The 17,670-nt window shown below is 34.6% G+C and overlaps 2 protein-coding genes across 2 annotated transcripts; one reads left to right on the top strand and one right to left on the bottom strand.

Moving 5' to 3' along the window:
• The first annotated feature begins 7,690 nt into the window (after nt 1-7,690).
• LOC123659469 (cytochrome c oxidase assembly protein COX11, mitochondrial) lies at nt 7,691-9,466 on the top strand. Its single transcript, XM_045594681.1, has 4 exons — nt 7,691-8,017; nt 8,109-8,264; nt 8,551-8,718; nt 9,234-9,466. Exons 1-4 carry the CDS (start codon nt 7,784-7,786, stop codon nt 9,375-9,377), a joined length of 702 nt encoding a protein of 233 aa, XP_045450637.1. The 5' UTR covers nt 7,691-7,783; the 3' UTR covers nt 9,378-9,466.
• A 708-nt stretch (nt 9,467-10,174) lies between these two features.
• LOC123659512 (tektin-3-like) lies at nt 10,175-17,348 on the bottom strand. The gene is made up of 12 exons (XM_045594724.1): nt 17,322-17,348; nt 17,096-17,235; nt 16,597-16,848; nt 16,430-16,520; nt 16,043-16,184; nt 15,871-15,968; nt 15,580-15,699; nt 13,165-13,297; nt 12,145-12,275; nt 11,224-11,378; nt 10,639-10,850; nt 10,175-10,394 (listed from the first exon to the last, which is right to left on the bottom strand). The coding sequence occupies exons 1-11, from the start codon at nt 17,346-17,348 to the stop codon at nt 10,640-10,642; spliced, it is 1,500 nt and encodes a 499-aa protein (XP_045450680.1). The 3' UTR covers nt 10,175-10,394; nt 10,639.
• Between the last annotated feature and the right edge of the window lie 322 nt (nt 17,349-17,670).

Here is a 17,670-nt window from a genome sequence, read left to right on the forward strand (position 1 = left end):
TTGATCTACTAATTTATAAAAAAAAAATAAGATTATTATTACGTACGTAAGACATGTTTTTAAAATATTTTTACTTTTAGATTGTTATTTTCTTGTTCTTGTTATTAATTTTTGTTTAGTGTGTGTTCCTTGTTGCCAAAGAAATTTATCAAAGTAATTTATACCAAACCAAATAATTGTATTATATTTGCAGTATTTTTGTTAAATTGTATATAATATTTGCATTTGTTACTATTAATAACTAAGTTACCTTTTAAAGTTCAAATAATAAACGCGCAAAATATTAAACCAAAGAATCTTCCAGTCGATTCTAGCCTTAATAAGTGCCTTATACGCAATACTATTGTTACAAACTATATTTAAGTTATTTTATTAATATAAAATTTGGGATATTTTTTGTCGCATAAGATAAAATTTCTTCCTAGATAATCTTTCTATGTAACGTTTTTTTCAGTGTGGACTGACTGCATTGTTTTATAAATAAGAATATTGTACCTAATCGTTACTCGTGTGGATATATTTTCACATACATTAGTTAACAATTTACATTGTTTCAATTTAGTAATAAATCAATGAGATTCTGGTAAACGTCAAATTTACTAACAAGTTTTGTGTTAGGATGTAATATTTTGGCATTTTTTTTATTAAGTCGTAAGAAATTTAGAAGAATAAATTTATTATAATTGATGTCGTGAATATTTTAAAGTTTTTAAGAGCTTTTGTACAAATTTTAGTAGAAAATTTTCTAGCAAAAAAAAATTAATAATAAAAATCTTTTGTGTACATTAATTTCATTCTTTTATAATTATATCAAACCTATTAAAACCATATTTGTTACATTGTTTTTATTTTTGCATGTGTAAACTCATTATCGTAAATTTCAATATTAGTGTAGTAATACACTAAACTTAATACTTGTCAATAAATAGACGTACAGCTTAAAAAAATTATTATTAAATGTATTTGATTGAAATTATTTTATGTAGAAAATAGAACAAAAAATCAAATTCATCACTATGATTTTGATATTGTCTGCATTTTGATATTTCATCTAATAAAAAAATTTAAAGTTACTACTGCAAGCTAGGACTTTTTTATTTACATTATGTAGGTACTATTAAAATATACTATAGTTCTATAATTATGTCAATGAGGCCAGTAGTTATTAATAAAAGTTAATTTTTTTTTAGAAATTATACAATTATTATATCTAACAAATATGTATGAAATTGTCAAGAAGTGCAGCACAAAATTTAAATAAAGTAATTTTTATGTATTTTAAAAATTATTTTTAAACTGGAGTGTGTTTGGTTTGTTTTGATTTAATAAGAATGAGAATAAAAGTTCTTCATTAAATAAATATTGAAGTCTTAATATCAAACCCAACCTCCTCATAACACAAATAGAAATATTTCAGTTGACTGCAATTCTTGTTTAGTAGATTTAAGGGTTTGTTTGTAAATTCTTATAAATTTTTACAAAACAATTTGTTGCAGGTGATCTGGATTTCTTTAAAAACATGATGCAAAATATGTTACCGATCATGCCTATGAAGACTAAAAACTACTGGTCGCAATTCGATTCTAGTTTCGAGTGTGAAAAGTGCAAGAGGAAATACAGACACAAAAGCACGTACAGGAGACACATAACCTACGAATGTGGAAAGGAACCGATGTTCCGCTGTCCATTCTTAGACTGCACTTACAAAGCCTACCAAAAAACTCACACGGATGCTCATATCAAGACGAAACACAAAGTCATGACTATAGAATACAAAGGATGATGCATCGCTCAAAGTGAAAATTAAAAATGTGATATTATATTTAATTACGATTAAAGTTAAGGTAAAATTGTCTAAAGTAATTTTATTTTTTTTAGATTGCTATTAGATTAGAAAAGCAACTCACCGAAAGAATAATCATATATCAAAATATCACACACCCGTCGCAAAATTTTGAACATTGGCGCGCAAAACTTACCACTGTCATGTTTGGCAGAACAGATTATATTGCTCGGTTGAGTTATATTTTTTAACCAAGAAATTCCGGCTAGCTGTGAGTGGTCCTATAAGTTGTAACTTGTTTAAGTTGCCAATAATTATAATATATTAAAATTTCTTCTACAAACAAGTTACTATTTAAGGTTAAGGAATATAGTGCATCTTTATCGTATTAAGTCTGAACATTTTCTCGTACTATAAAATAAATATTAAAAGCTTATAGTTTCATCAGACTGAATTACAATGCTTTCTGTCTTTTGAAGTCTTTATGTTTATATTCTTAAACGATTATTTTCTCATCGTTTTACTTCTGTCATTAGTAGCCTTCCAGTCTTAATGTCAGTGTCAATGAAAAATAAAATTTTCGGGAAAAAAAAAGCGCGGGAACTTTGAAGTGAAAAGGCGGTCTTTTTTTTTCAAAAATATTTTATTAATTTTATAATTCATTCACTGGAGTTTTTTATAAATAAATACTTATAAATTAATCAAGAGATGGGGAGAAGTAAGAAAAGGAAAAAGAAGGAGGAAGGTAACGCTGAGGACGACTCGTTGAGCTCCGACTCCGAGTCCATAAAATCTGTTGAGCTAACAGACGCCGAAAGGTATGCCCCGTTTCGGGTAGCCGATTACGTGCGGCACTACCCTGAGAACGGGGGTAATTTTGACTATATTGTATTCCTGGAGAGTACAGAGGCTGACAAGCCAATCGGAACAAGAGACATGATGACACTCGCTAATAGCATAAAAAAATATAATAAAGGCGTGAAACAACTAAAACGCATTAATAAAAGTAAAGTTGGAGTTATCTTTGATAGACCTGCTTTTGCTAACGCGGTCTTAGGCAACAAAAAATATCTTGATGGGTACAAACTTAAAGCTTCCCTTCCGGCTGCCGCTACAGAGGTCACTGGGGTAATTTCTCATGTGCCTATAGAATTATCCAATAAAGAAATATATTCAGCTCTAACTAGCACGAAAAATATTATATCTATACGAAGATTTATGCGACGTGTAAGAGAAAATGGAGAAATAAAATTAATCCCCACAAAAACAATTTCTATAACCTTTTCCTGTCCCAATTTACCAGATAGTGTGGACCTCAACAGCTGGCGGTTCGAAGTACGGCAGTACATCCCGCCAGTAAAGCAGTGTCTAAAGTGTTTAAGGTATGGTCATATTGCAAAATTCTGTAAAAATTCACAAAGATGCAGCATTTGTGGCGAAGGTCACAATTTTAAAGATTGTCAGACTCCTTATACTGCAGCCAGTTGCTGTCACTGCTCTGGCAATCACATTGCCATATCCCCTGCATGCCCTGTTAAAAAAGAAAAAATCCAGCTTAACAGAGATAAATTTCAGAAAAAAAGCTTTGTTGATGTTTTAAACAGCTCTCACTTTCCATCATTAAACAAAACTGATCAGTTCTTATCTCTTTTAAATTCCGAAATAATACTCAAATCTATTACAGAAGCTTTAGTAAAACTTATAACACTAAACAAAAATAATGAAATACCTATCTCTTCCCAAAATATTAAAAATGTCCTGCAAGATACATTAAAAAAGGTTACTAATAAATAATTTGTACTTTATGGATACTTTAAATATTGTGCAATGGAATGCTCAGAGTATTCTACACAATCAACATATTTTTAATTATTTCCTTTTGGACAAAAATATTCACATTGCGTTAATTTGTGAGACTTGGTTAAAGCCTTGTCAAAAATTTAAGATACGTCATTACAATGTAATTCGTCTTGATTCAGGAAACACCCACAATGGCGTAGCCATATTAATACATAGCTCTATTTCTTATTCTAAAATTGATACTTTTTATGATGACTCCATTCAAAATGTTGTTGTTCGTATAAAATACTCTAGCAACAAAGAACTTACTATCATAAGCTTTTACAGTCCAACTAATTGCAATCCTGCTTTTTCCAAATCTAAACTAGACAGGTTAATTAAAAGTTTACCAGAACCAATCTTCCTAGCAGGAGATTTTAATGGCCTAAACTCAGCCTGGGGCTGTTCTACTTCTAATTGTCGAGGCAAAGACATTTTAGAGTCTATCAATAACAATAATTTGGTTATACTTAATGACGGAAGTATGACCACTGTTGGTTCGCACATATGGAGACAGAATGCTCTTGACTTAACCATAGTATCACCTTCATTGGCTCTAGAGTGTGACTGGTCAGTACATGACGATCCCTTAGGCAGCTACCACTTTCCTGTAATCACAAAAATTTTACTTAATAACAATCATTACAATGCCACTCCTATTCCCAATAGTAGCTCACTACCCTGCTTCCCTAACCTGAACAACGTTGATTGGAACATTTATAATTTAAATGTCCAACTATTGCTCACTGAATTTTCTCTTGATACACAAGACCCCCTTCATAACTACACAAAATTTACAGATATTTTACACTCAGCACTGTGGAAATCATCTTCTATTTCTAAGCACTCTTTGGTTAATACAGCTTTATCTTCATGCTCTCCTTCTAACTTAAATAAAAAAAAAAAACTTCTTCCTTGGTGGAATTTCAATTGCACCAAAGCCGTATTAAATAGCAAAAACGCTTATTTGACTTTTAAATCTGATCCCACTGAGGCTAATTACATTAATTTTAAAAGACTACAAGCCACCAAAAAATATATTATCAGAAATGAGAGAAGAAACAGTTGGATAAAACTTTGTGAACAATTTAACAGATCGACTCCTATATCAGTCATTTGGACGTATATGCGAAAATTTAACAAAAGCTATTCTCCACCTTCCCATAACAACTCTGACTATTCTTGGATCTTTGATTTTCTCAAAAAATATACTCCAGATACTGTAGAGCCAGCCTTTAATCTTAATTCTTTCTGCCATATTCTTCCTAATCAAAATTTTATTATAAAATCTTTTACCATTGTCGAATTAAATTCTGCTATTTCATCCAGAAAAGACTCTACACCTGGCCTTGACTACATTTCATATAAAATGCTTAAACACCTGTCTTCTCAATCTAAACTAATTTTATTAAATATCCTGAATCTTCTTTGGGAGCATAATCTTATTCCTATGGATTGGAAGGTTGATTGTTTAGTACCTATCTTAAAACCCAACAAGGACAAGTTTAACTTTGATTCATATAGACCTATAGCATTGACTTCTTGCATGGGAAAAATATTTGAACAACTTTTAAAACAAAGATTGGAACATTTCATAGAGTCTAATCATATTTTACCTTCTAATCAGTTTGGTTTTAGAAGAGGCAGGTCTTCAAGGGAGAGCATTGCTCACTTACATCTTGATATTTATAATGCTATACAATCAAAGCAAGCTCTCGCTGGAGTTTTCTTCGATGTAGTTGGAGCCTTTAATAATGTTAACCATCATATTCTATCCACGGAATTAGCTGCGATTGGTTTACCTGTAAAAGTTATACAATGGATTTTTAATTTTTTGCACAGTAGGAAGGTATTTGTTAAGTATAATAATAGACTTATTGGTCCAAGGCTTTCTCATAAAGGTACATGTCAAGGTAGCATTTTGAGTCCATTGATTTTCACACTTTATATACATAGATTAAACTTAATTCTAGGCTCTCATATATACAATTTACAGTTTGCTGATGATTTGGTAGTCTATTGTTCTAGTAATAATATAACTACCCTAAATCTTAAGTTAAACGAAGCTTTAGTTAAATTAAATTCTTATTTTAATTATCTTGCATTGGACATTAGCTTTGAAAAGTCTAAAGTCATAGTTTTTAATAAAGTAGGGTCTGAAAGAATTAAAATAAACTATAATAATATATCTCTTCTTATCACAAATGAAGTTAAATTTTTAGGTGTTATATTCATGAATAACTTATCATGGAACAAATATGTAGACCACATAGTTGATAGAGCTCTTAAGGCTCTTAATATTTTAAAGTCTCTTGCAAAAACATATTGGGGTTCTGATCCAAAAATCCTTCTTACCCTATATAAATCTCTTGTACGCAGTCATTTTGAATATGGATTTCTATGTTTTTCTGCTAATGACAAGTTGGTTAACAAATTAAATATTATTCAAAATCACAGCCTGAGACTTATCACTGGCGCCATGAAAACAACCCCAATTAATTCGTTACAGGTCGAGTGCAACATTTCCCCTTTACACCTTAGATTTAAATATTTGAAATACTGTTTTTTGCTAAAACTGTTTTCCATTAGTAATCATCCTCTAATTAAAAAGCTTAATTACTTACATAGTAAATATCCTGTAAATGCTCCATTAACTTCTAATAACCCATTTATTCTCTTCGAATATTCATTCATGTTAAATCTAAATAACCAACACAAAATACACAGTTCTAGCAATTGGATGTGTTACGAAAAGGAGTTTGACTGTCTTATTAATCAAATCGATATTATTATTGACCATAAGCTAAAAGAGCGCCAGGAAGTTTACAACCTCATAGCACAATACTCTGATAAGTTCAAACAAGTTTACACAGATGGATCAAAAAATGATATAAATGTTTCCATGGCCTATTATGTACCTCATCTGAAGTTTGGCCAAGGCGTCAGATTGAAAAAGGAGATATCAATATTTACAGCTGAAGCTCTAGCAATTACTGCTGCCCTAGAATTCATTAAAAAACAAACTAATCAATATTGGCTGATCATTACTGACAGTATGAGCGTTCTAAAGGCTTTAGATAATTATCAATTCAGTGCTAATACAAACTTCATCATTTTAGAAATAAGACATCTCCTTTATCAACTATCCAGAAGAAACTACAACATCAAATTATTGTGGACACCTTCACATATAGGAGTAAGGGGAAATGAACATGTGGACTTTCTGGCACGTTCAATTGTTGACAGTGACAGCGGCAGCCCTGTTGATGAGAATGTTGCCGTACCATACACTGATCTATTAGTTGCTATTAAATCAAAAATCCTATCTGATTGGCGTGATCTTTGGCGACAAACCTTGTTAAGAAAAGGATCTTGGTATGCTCAGATAAATCAAGATATTGGAAAAAGTCCTTGGTTTACTAAATCGCATCAACATAGAAGCAGAAAATATTATACAATACTATGCCGCTTGAGATTTGGACATTGCAGATTTAATGCACATTTGAATCGTATGCGTATCATCTCATCGCCCGTTTGCCCACATTGCACCAACAACTCTACACAGTCTTTAGATCACATATTTTTTGAATGCTCCGCTTTTAATCTGGAACGCCTCTTATTTATAGCCAACTTGTTATCAACTTCTGGACCAAAAAATGTCCCGCGCAATACACAAGATTTATTGACTAATTTGGATAACTATACTAGTATATTTGAATTTATTTGCAATACTATCAATGATATTTGAAACAGGATCAGGACCTTCATTCATCGGATGTGAAATTTTATTTTGACATTTCAGGCTTCGGCCTATTACAGACTTGGTTTCGACCTCGCCTATCACTTATAGACAAAGAAGAGTAGACGAAAATATGAAATTTCAGACTTGGTTTCGGCCTTACTCTACCAGTCATCGAATCAGAAGAACAATAAAGTTACTTCAGACTTGGCTCCGGCCTTTTGATATATCAGAACGAAACTTACAAATTCAGACTAGGCTGTATGGATTATAGTCCTTTGCCTTTCCCTATTGGGGATAAATTTTAAAACAACAACATAAAATTTTCGGCACGATACATATATAGTTAATTATTTTGTAATTAAGTAAATGAATATGCCTGAGCTTAACATAAAACACTAACGGATTAGCGAATTTACAAAATGAATAGATTAATATCAATAAACAGGTGCCATATTAATACAATTCGAAATAATATAACTAGAACATCACCTTTTATTTTGGCTTCGAAAAATGTTCAACCATATATTTGTATCTTTCGCGGAGCACACGAGCAAAAGAATATCAGATCGACTCTTAACTACATGATAGCACTCGGTGTTATGACGGTTGGTTTAAGTTACGCGGCAGTACCATTATACAGGATATTTTGTCAGGTTAGTTTGTCTCGTAGGATAAGGATTCATACAAAAGATTAGTGAAATGGTCATTTATGGAAATAGAGAAAAGAAAAAATAATTTTTACAGGCGTACAGTTACGGAGGTACTACTGGCCATGCAGAAGCTGATGAATCCATCAGTAAGATGAAAGCAGTCAAGCATAGACCTCTCAAGATTCGCTTTAACGCCGATGTGGCCTCTTCCATGCAATGGAACTTCAAACCACAACAAGTTGATATTACTGTAAGTTTATTATCTATACTAGCTGTACTCCGCAGTTTTACCTGCATTAATTTGAGGTAAACATGCTAAAATAATATGTAACGTATAGCCTATAGCCTACCTCGGCAAGTAGACAATGCAACACAAAAATAATTTTTCACTTGGAATCAAAAGTTCCCGAGATTAGCATGTTCAAATGAAGTTTTTTTTTTTTGTTTTTTTTTTTATAAATTTCTTATTTTTTTAAAATATAGAGAACTCTTAATGAGATTTTAACAGTTACAGATTAAGAACTATTTCCGCACAGGTGGTGCCAGGTGAAACAGCACTAGCATTTTACACAGCACGTAACCCCACAGACAAGCCTGTGATAGGCATCAGCACCTACAACGTAATCCCTTTTGAAGCTGGACAGTACTTCAACAAGATACAATGCTTCTGCTTCGAGGAACAAATGCTTAATCCCCATGAACAGGTAACAAATTATTAAGTAACCAGCTGATCCCACAGATGTTGTATTGCTAATTGTCAAACTGAGTGAAGCTTAAATAATTGTTATGAATCGTCGGTAGCTTTACTTTTACAAAAATATTTGAAAAATGACGATTCGAAAGAGCTCTTGGGCCTATTTGATTAAAGTTGTTTTTGATTTTCATTTTGATAATACAATGTAGATCGACAAAAAAATAGTCATGTAAATACGCGTTATTAGTGATAACTCAAAAAGTACTTGACAGATCTCAATTAAATTTAAATGGAACTATATGACACACACCACCTTTCAATTGAAAAAAAAAATCATCGAAATCGGTCTGCCCAGTCAAAAGTTGTAAGGTAACATAATGTACATATATGGAATATGATTAATCCTCAACCACACCGACCAATCAATCTCCTTCGTGTGTTTTCTGAGTGACATTGGTGGAATCAACCATGCTCTAATTTTATTTCTTCTACAAACCATTCCATTAATTCTATTCTTTTTTTTAGGTTGATATGCCAGTATTCTTCTATATAGACCCAGAGTTTAGCGATGATCCTAAAATGGAATTTGTTGATGAAATAGTACTATCCTACACTTTCTTTGAAGCTAAGGAGGGCTTGAAACTACCAGTCCCAGCTTACGCTAGATAAATGTTGTTATGTAAATAAGTTGTTGACAGATTATCTAATTTATGTAGCAATATGTAGTATAAAGTATTAAAATATAAGTTTGCTAAAAATTGATCATTTTATTGCTCTTATAGTTAATATTGTTGAGATTCTTACAAGTATAAAGAAAAACTGTCAAATATCTCAATGTATAAACAAAAGAAGGGCACAGCAGGAAACATCCTCCTCAAAATCTGGAGCAGCCCGACTGAGTAAGTACTACGACCTTGCCGAAGATGACAGCTAAATAATACTGCTTTCAAGCAGTCTTGTTTCCTGTGGTGAGTAAAGTGTACTAGAGCCACTGTGGGGGGAGGGGGATTAGGGATAAGGAGTTGCCTTGTAGTTTTAAGCTGTTTGGAAAAAATCTGTCCAGCAGTTCATTAGCTCTTCCAAAATGATACAAACCATTTTCGACAAAAAGTATAGTTCTTTTTTATTTTGTACCAATATTCGATTGTGACTGGTTTTAACTGATTGTAAGGAAAAGATTATTTTTTTCCATTATAAGTATTTAACGACGACGACACGTTAGCGCTATGGGAGCGGCTGAGCTGAATTGCGGCTGTTTCATTGGCGGTTGCAGGTTCGATCTACGCACAAGTTTAACATTTGTATTGGCCAGATTGTCGTGGTCTGGGCGTTTGTGCTTGTGTATTTTGTGCGTTTCTGGACCACCGGCACAAGAGTAAATTCTATGGTGGCTGTTGAGTGTGAGGCGCTTATTTATGTATGGTTTATTATTAATTTTCTAAACTAGTTAAAAAAAAAACAACAGGAAAACTGTCAAATTTATTGTTAACTAACTGATATTGCATGATGGTGGAAATCGTGGATAGTTTTGTATTTGGCCATGACGGCAGCATGTTAGACCTGGATGGCAGTATGTTAGGCCTGGGTGGCAGTATGTTAGGCCTGGGTGGCAGTATGTTAGGCCTGGAAGGCAGTATTTTAGGCCTGGAAGGCAGTATTTTAGGCCTGGAAGGCAGTATGTTAGGCCTGGGTGGCAGTATGTTAGGCCTGGGTGGCAGTATGTTAGGCCTGGGTGGCATTATGTTAGGCCTGGGTGGCAGTATGTTAGGCCTGGGTGGCAGTATGTTAGGCCTGGGTGGCAGTATGTTAGGCCTGGGTGGCAGTATGTTAGGCCTGGGTGGCAGTATGTTAGGCCTGGGTGGCAGTATGTTAGGCCTGGGTGGCAGTATGTTAGGCCTGGGTGGCAGTATGTTAGGCCCGTCGTGAGTGTGTTAGGCCTTGATGGCTGCGGTGACGGGGTAGCCGCGGCGCAGGCCCATGCACTGGTCGCGGTCGATGAAGAGCGCGGCGCTCTTGTAGCGCAGCTCGGCCTCGAGCCCGGCGCGCACGCCCAGCAGCGTCTGGTGCGTGCCCTCCGCCGTCGCCAGCTTGCCGCGCAGCGCCTCCATCGTATCTTGGAGCTCGCACACTTCGCGCACCAGTCTGCGAGCGTATTTAATATCGGCTGGCTTATTAGCATAGTTGGCGGTTAACCTGATTCCTGCTCCAAGAAGTATTTACATCGACCAGTAATAAAACGAGAACATCTTTAACGTAATCGAAGTCAATTAAATACGAATTATTAGGTAGGCATTACTCAAAAGCTACTCGTTAGATCGCGCTCAAATTTTAGTGGGAGAAAAACAGGCAGCAAAATCGGTAAAAAAAAAGTATGAGGTAACATTAAAAAAAGTGCTCCTTTTTTGAAAACAGTCTTCTTTTTTGAAGTCGGTTAAAAAGTTAGATAAGTGAGTAGCGAATGAACAAACATACATTGCAAGTTAAATAAAAATTTTGGAAAAAATAACAGTGTCACCTGTTCTGCGCGTCGTCACGGCACTTCTCAAGATGCGGTCGCGCTGTACGAGCCTGGAGACGAGTGTGCGCCACCTTCATGGGCTGAAGCTTGTCCTCGATGGCCTTGTTCAGCAGCTCCAGTGTCTTCTCCACGTCAAACATCTCCTGCTGGATCTGGATATGTGAATTTCACGTTTAACGTCTTACGTCGATAATTCTGGCAGACGCAACAGTATTATTGTAAGGTCCGAAATTAAATTACAACTGATTTTTTTCATATCCCTAGTACATACAGCGAGAGGCGGAGCAAGTCGAGCCAGTGGCGTAGCGAGGGGGAACAAAGATCATGTCCCGGGCGCTACTCACAAAGGGGTGCCAAATATCCGCAAAACAAAAAATGCTGGATATATTATTTAGTTTTTGAATGGGGGGGAGGGCTAAAAGGTATTGTGCTCCGGGCGCGAGCTAAGCACCAAAGATTAAGTATATAAAAGAAAAAACTAACTCGCTACGTCACTGAGTCAAGTATACGTATACTCGACTTGCGCCACCCCTCGCAGAATGCTTCAAACCATGGCCTTTTTGGCCCTAAATGGCGAAAAACATATCAGTGGTATATTGTACGAGTTTTACTATTATTGCTTAAATTAAGGCTATTAATTACCAAGATCTAATTTAATATTGTTCTTATGAGTAATCATATTTCATTTTTATTAATGAAGAGTCCGTATACCAATATAATATGCTTGTTAAAACGCGCTAAAGTTTGTTTGTTTAAACGCGCTAATCTCCGAAACTACTGGTGTGAAAGGAAAAATTAATTATGTATTGGATAGCCCATTTACTGTGGAAAAACGGACTTAAACGGACACAACACAAACGCCAAGAAGACGACAAATGTCTAGCCAATGAAGAACATATTATTTGAAGTGAGATTCACTTTGTGCAAGTGCAGTTGGAGCTTGTTCTTGATCTCGATGGTCTCCGCGATGCGCCGTGTGAACGCACTGTTCGTGTTGCTCCATTGATCCCAAATCTCTGTTGCCGACACGTTGATCAAATTTTCAGCATCTGTAGACTTATGCTTGTTAAAAAAAAATATTTTTAACCAATTATTACTTACTGTAGATACTTAAGTGAAGAAAATTAATTCTACACTGTTGGATATTTCTTAAGCTACACGTACATTTACGAGTACATACCAATAAAAACTTTTTAGTACCTATGATATAAATTAAATACTGTTCATTTAAGATCATTTTAATACCAATATTATCAGACAAACTCGTAAATCTCTCTTTCTATCTTCACTAACTTATATCTCCCTTGCAACTTCCATTCACCTCGCCCGATCACACTTTTCATAACGCTCTCGTCATGCATTCACCAGCTCACTTGATCCCCAAGTTATGCGTTCGTAAACAAGTTTTACGTCAAAAAGATGCTAAATTTCGACTCAATCGCTTTCCATAGTAATATATCCCTATATATTTTGTATATAATAGGGCGCCCTATTCTTCGTCACTAATAGCTCGCCGCAGAACGAGCAGGTCGAGAGCGCGAGGCTGGGCGGAACGAAAATTGCCACTGTGTTGTCAACACCAAACTTGGCAATTGTTGTTCGGTGGTGAGCGAGCTTGTTACGTACAATGCCTACAAGGGAATCGCTGACACCGCGCGTCGCCACGAATCGCCGCTGCAATACATGACGTCAATGAAGACCATCATCAGCATTCTCATATTTTACTTTTTACATTTTAACAAATAACAATTCAATTATGTAGTCTCTAGTACGAGCACTATTGTCACCTAGAATAAGTTTTATTTTAAATTTCACTATATATATAAATTTTATAAAAGTAATTGGTTTTTTTTTATATCGGATTTTTGCTGTGGTAAACATAATGAGTTTCTGCCAGTGTGTTGGCAACACTGCTAGGCAGAAGCGAGGCGCGCGCACCGGAGAGCATCTGCACGGCCTTGGCGCGCTCGGACTGCGAGCGCTGCAGCGTGGCGGCGCTGGCGGCGGCCCAGCGCGCCGCGTCGCACACCGTCGGGTCGTAGCGCTCGATGCCCGCGTAGAACTGCAGGCCCTGCGCGACACCGCCGCCTTACTATTGCACTTACACGTCGGTACCTCGTGTTGTAATCCAAAGTGCGGTATTTGACCATTGGATCAACGATAAAAGAAAACTATCATATTATTCATATATAATTTTTATGTATCGGAATGTATTGATTGTGATTGTTTTCTTATTTTTAACTGACTTCCAAAAAAAGAGGAGGTTCTCAATTCGACTGCATTTTTTTTTAATGTATATTATATCAGAACTTTTGACCGTGTGGACCAATTTCGATAAAAAAAATTTTAATCGAAAGGTGGTGTGTGTCAATTGGTCCCATTTAAATTTATTTGAGATCTAACAACTACTTTTCGAGTTATATCTAATAATGCGTTTTTACTTGACGCTTTTTTCGTCGACCTACGTTGTATTATACCACATAACTTTCTACTGGATGTACCGATTTTGATAATTCTTTTTTTGTTAGAAAGGAGATATCCCTATTTTGGTATCATGATAAGGAAACCAGGATCTGATGATGGGATCCCAGAGAAATCGATGGAAATTCTTGAAAATCCGCAATAACTTTTTACTGGGTGTACCGATTTTGATAATTCTCTTTTTGTTGGAAAGAAGATATCCTTAGTTTTAGTACCATGATAAGGAAACCAGGATCTGATAATGGGATCCTAGAGAAAACGAAGGAACTTCTTGAAAATCCGCAATAACTTTTTACTGGGTGTACCGATTTTAATAATTTTTAATTTAATCGAATCAGAAATATCAGCTGATATTTGTCATGTGGTCACATATAAATTTCATTGAGATCTGATAACTACTTTTTGTGTAATCTTTGATAACGCGCAGTTACTTGACTATTTTTTCGTCGATCTACGTTGTATTACCCGTCGATGTAATTGAAGTCAGTTTTTTTTCGTTTGCGAGCAGACACAATTATTTTGTATGTTAAGCAATAAAGTTCAGTTCACATATAACCTCGCGGGCGTGTGTACTCAGTACCAATTTTATCATTTTTTAACCATCATTTATTTTATCAATAAACATTTTTATGTATCATTTCTTGTATCATTTAAAGTTGCGTGGAACACCGTACAACTTTATGGTCCTTCGAGGCGGATCTGAACCAGCGACCTATGGATGGATCTACGTCGGAACCTCGTGTTGTAATCCAAAGTGCGATATTTGACCATTGGATCAACGATTGAGGGCAACGATAAACGAAAACTATCATATTACATCATCAAAATTGTATTATAAGCACTTTTGTGTATCGGAATGTACTGATTGTGATTGTTGTTTTCTTTTTTTCTCTCAATGATATCTCCTTAATACCAATTTGTTATTTAGTAACCTGTTATTGGCTATATTTGTTGTACGCTATATGATAAAAATCATATCAATAAGCTGTTGGTTTTCTAAATAAATAAATAAAAACGAGTACGCTTTAGACCACACGACTGAAGTAAAACTTCTTTAGCAATAGGCTTGCACTATGTCTTAGATATATGAAAAGTAACTAGCTATGACAGAAAGAGAGAAAGAAAATGTGTGCTCACACTCTCTTGCTCCGTTCGCGTCACCCGATCACACTTTTCGCAACGCTCTCGTCACGTGTTCACCAGCTTACTCCCCAAATCAAGCGAGTGTAAAGAAGTTTTACTTCAAAAATCTCGTTTTCCTTCGCCTTTATTCTATCAAAACTTTATAGCTTACGTTTCCATTTTCGTATTTACACTTTCGTTCTAGCTCTTTTCCATTGGAACTAGACGAAATTTTGGGATAAAAAGTATACAGTATAATAGATAATATGGAAATAATTCGTGCTAACGATTAATTTCATTAAATTTTTAGACAGAAAATCTTAATATATACGATTTTATTTTTGTGTTACCCACACATTAGATATGATATGATATTCAAAAATGTTTAGAAAATCTTAAATTTAGTAAGTAGGTACTTATTTTACTGATATGTGGACACACTTGTATAAAGTCAGTATAACTAAACAAAGGCTAAAATGAAAATATACAACAACTAGCTGGCCTGGCGAACTTCGTACCGCCTTAATTTTTTTTTGTGCATATAATAATTATTTATATTAAAATAAAATACAGTATATCTTTCAAGTTGGATCAAACTGCACACGATGTGCATATTTGATTAAAATCGGTTAAGTAGTTTAGGAGTCTACCGCGGTCAAACAGCGTGACGCGTAATTTATATTTATTAAGATATTATTCATAGAAAATGCGCTCTTAATTAAATACTAGATATACCCTGACTTTACTTGCCTTTGAGAAATTGTTAAGTTGATGGCACATGTTGTCAATGCCGAGAGCGTACTCCTTGTTACGAAGATCAGTCTCTAGTTCGTGTTGGGTCGCGCGACAGTTCTTAGACTGTTGGTGAACCTGTGCATTATATTTTTAATTAATAAGAAAGATTACTCAATAGTTTTCATATCTTTAAGCTATCACACTAATTACTTTGAAATCAAATCTTTATAAAAAAAAAATATTGTATCTCTTTTTGTTCAGATAGGTGTCAAACACACAACAATTTCTGAAAGCTTCTTAGGTTACCTTCTCGAGCATATTCCTAAACTTATCCTGGCATTCTCGAAGTGTGGCAACTTCCTTCAGAAGCGACTGTTCTACTGCGTCGTGTACTTGCTCCAACCCTGATAAATTATTATGTATATTAATTAAACTCTCCAAAATGTTGCCCCTTAATGTAACATTTTAAAATACCCACCTTGCCTCTTTTCACGATGGTACAGACATTCTTGAACAATGTGTAAAGGTCCTTCAATACCAGCAATTGCCCTCTCCAACTGTCTCCTAGTGTCGTTTAATTTCTCACAGGTTGCCACTAATCGTTCCATTTCTATTGACACCTTTAAGAATAACATTATTATATTACCCAAAACATTACAAGTGTGTTTATTTCAAATGCATCCATAAACTATTAAATTGTAATAGCATGTTTGCATCGAAAAAGAACATCATGATCTCTCTCTCTCTAATTTAGTGAGAATTTAAAATAAACCTAACTTATGCCAGTCATAATGCCACGGTACACAATTAATGGATTATCACCTAAATATTTGACGGTGTAAATTCGGAAAATAGAAAACCTCACCTCGTTTCGCCAAAAAGTCGTATCAGTAATCCTTTCGCCTATTCTTCTACCAGAATCACGCTGCCCTTGTGTCCCAATTTCGTCCGTCTCTCTGAAATTTGCAATTGCATTTTAGAATCTATCTTCTCATTACCTGTGAAAATAAAGTCGGATCGCAACAAAGTTACCTCAGCATCCTCATAATGTCATTTCGAACACGTTCAGAGAAATTTCTCTTAGCATCTGACTCGTTATAATTCTTGATGCTGTTCTGATTCCACTCGTTCTGCGTATATCTCGTGTAGAGAGCAGCTCGTGCCGCGTGTTCAGGGCTCCGGTCGAAGCCTGTCACGAGGTTAGGAAACCGCAGGGGTTCTGTCGCCATCCCGGCTGGTGTGTAGCACGGATCCACCATGGTATTCGTAATCGGTTGAGAAGGCCTTTTATTGAATTAGTTAATATTTTAGTTTACTATGAATGCTGCATTTGGTTGTGGGTTTGGGATTGCATTACGATGGTATTTGACTAATGACAAGTAAATAATAAAAACGTTAATTTCTACATTGAAACAAAAAGATCGGGTAAATATTACTAGCATTAATTAGCTACTGCTGGTAGAAGCTCTGTATATATAATGTAATTAAAGTTCCTTGGTTTTTTTTTTTAAATAATAGTAAAACTATTTACATTGGCGTGACTTCAATCTCTTCGTAACCCATTATAGGTCTCCAAGGATGTTTCTTGGGAGAGTGAAAACAGTACCCTACTTGTGGAGGTACACTTGGAGCCCCTGGAGTTTCTTTTACGGGGCTCCATTGCTGTAGTTGCTATGAAATATATAAAAATATAAATATAACATTACCCACAATAACATTAAATATTAACTGTTTGTATAATATATAAATGTATTTACTGTACACATTGAGACTTCTTTAGCCATTTTTCAAATTAAAAGCCAAAATTTAGTAAAATAAAAATTAAAATCAATACAAATACTACAAATTCAAAATATTATTCGATGTCATTATTCACCATAGTAATTAAATTATTTTAAAATAGTAATCAAGTATTAATATTTTGCTGGTATTTAATAATGACAATTATATTATTATACTTGTATATACATATATTTTGATAATTAAGAATACACTGATACGTTAAAAAAAAAAACAAGAAAATGGAAAAATAGTAATATTTTTAAATCAAACACTCAGATTTTCAAACGTTAGATATTAAGTCAACATCACTGAATGACACTAAAT

Source organism: Melitaea cinxia, chromosome 14 (genome assembly GCF_905220565.1).
Source record: "Melitaea cinxia chromosome 14, ilMelCinx1.1, whole genome shotgun sequence".
Lineage (NCBI taxonomy): Eukaryota > Metazoa > Arthropoda > Insecta > Lepidoptera > Nymphalidae > Melitaea > Melitaea cinxia.

Coding starts and splice junctions, on each gene's coding strand:
- LOC123659469 (XM_045594681.1), top strand. CDS start 7,784: ATGAATAGATTAATATCAATAAACAGGTGCCATATTAATACAATTCGA. Junction 8,265..8,550: donor CACAACAAGTTGATATTACT/GTAAGTTTATTA, acceptor ATTTCCGCACAG/GTGGTGCCAGGTGAAACAGC. Junction 8,719..9,233: donor TGCTTAATCCCCATGAACAG/GTAACAAATTAT, acceptor TCTTTTTTTTAG/GTTGATATGCCAGTATTCTT.
- LOC123659512 (XM_045594724.1), bottom strand. CDS start 17,348: ATGGCTAAAGAAGTCTCAATGTGTACA. Junction 16,185..16,429: donor CGACTTTTTGGCGAAACGAG/GTGAGGTTTTCT, acceptor TTATTCTTAAAG/GTGTCAATAGAAATGGAACG. Junction 11,379..12,144: donor TCCAACTGCACTTGCACAAA/GTGAATCTCACT, acceptor TCACATATCCAG/ATCCAGCAGGAGATGTTTGA.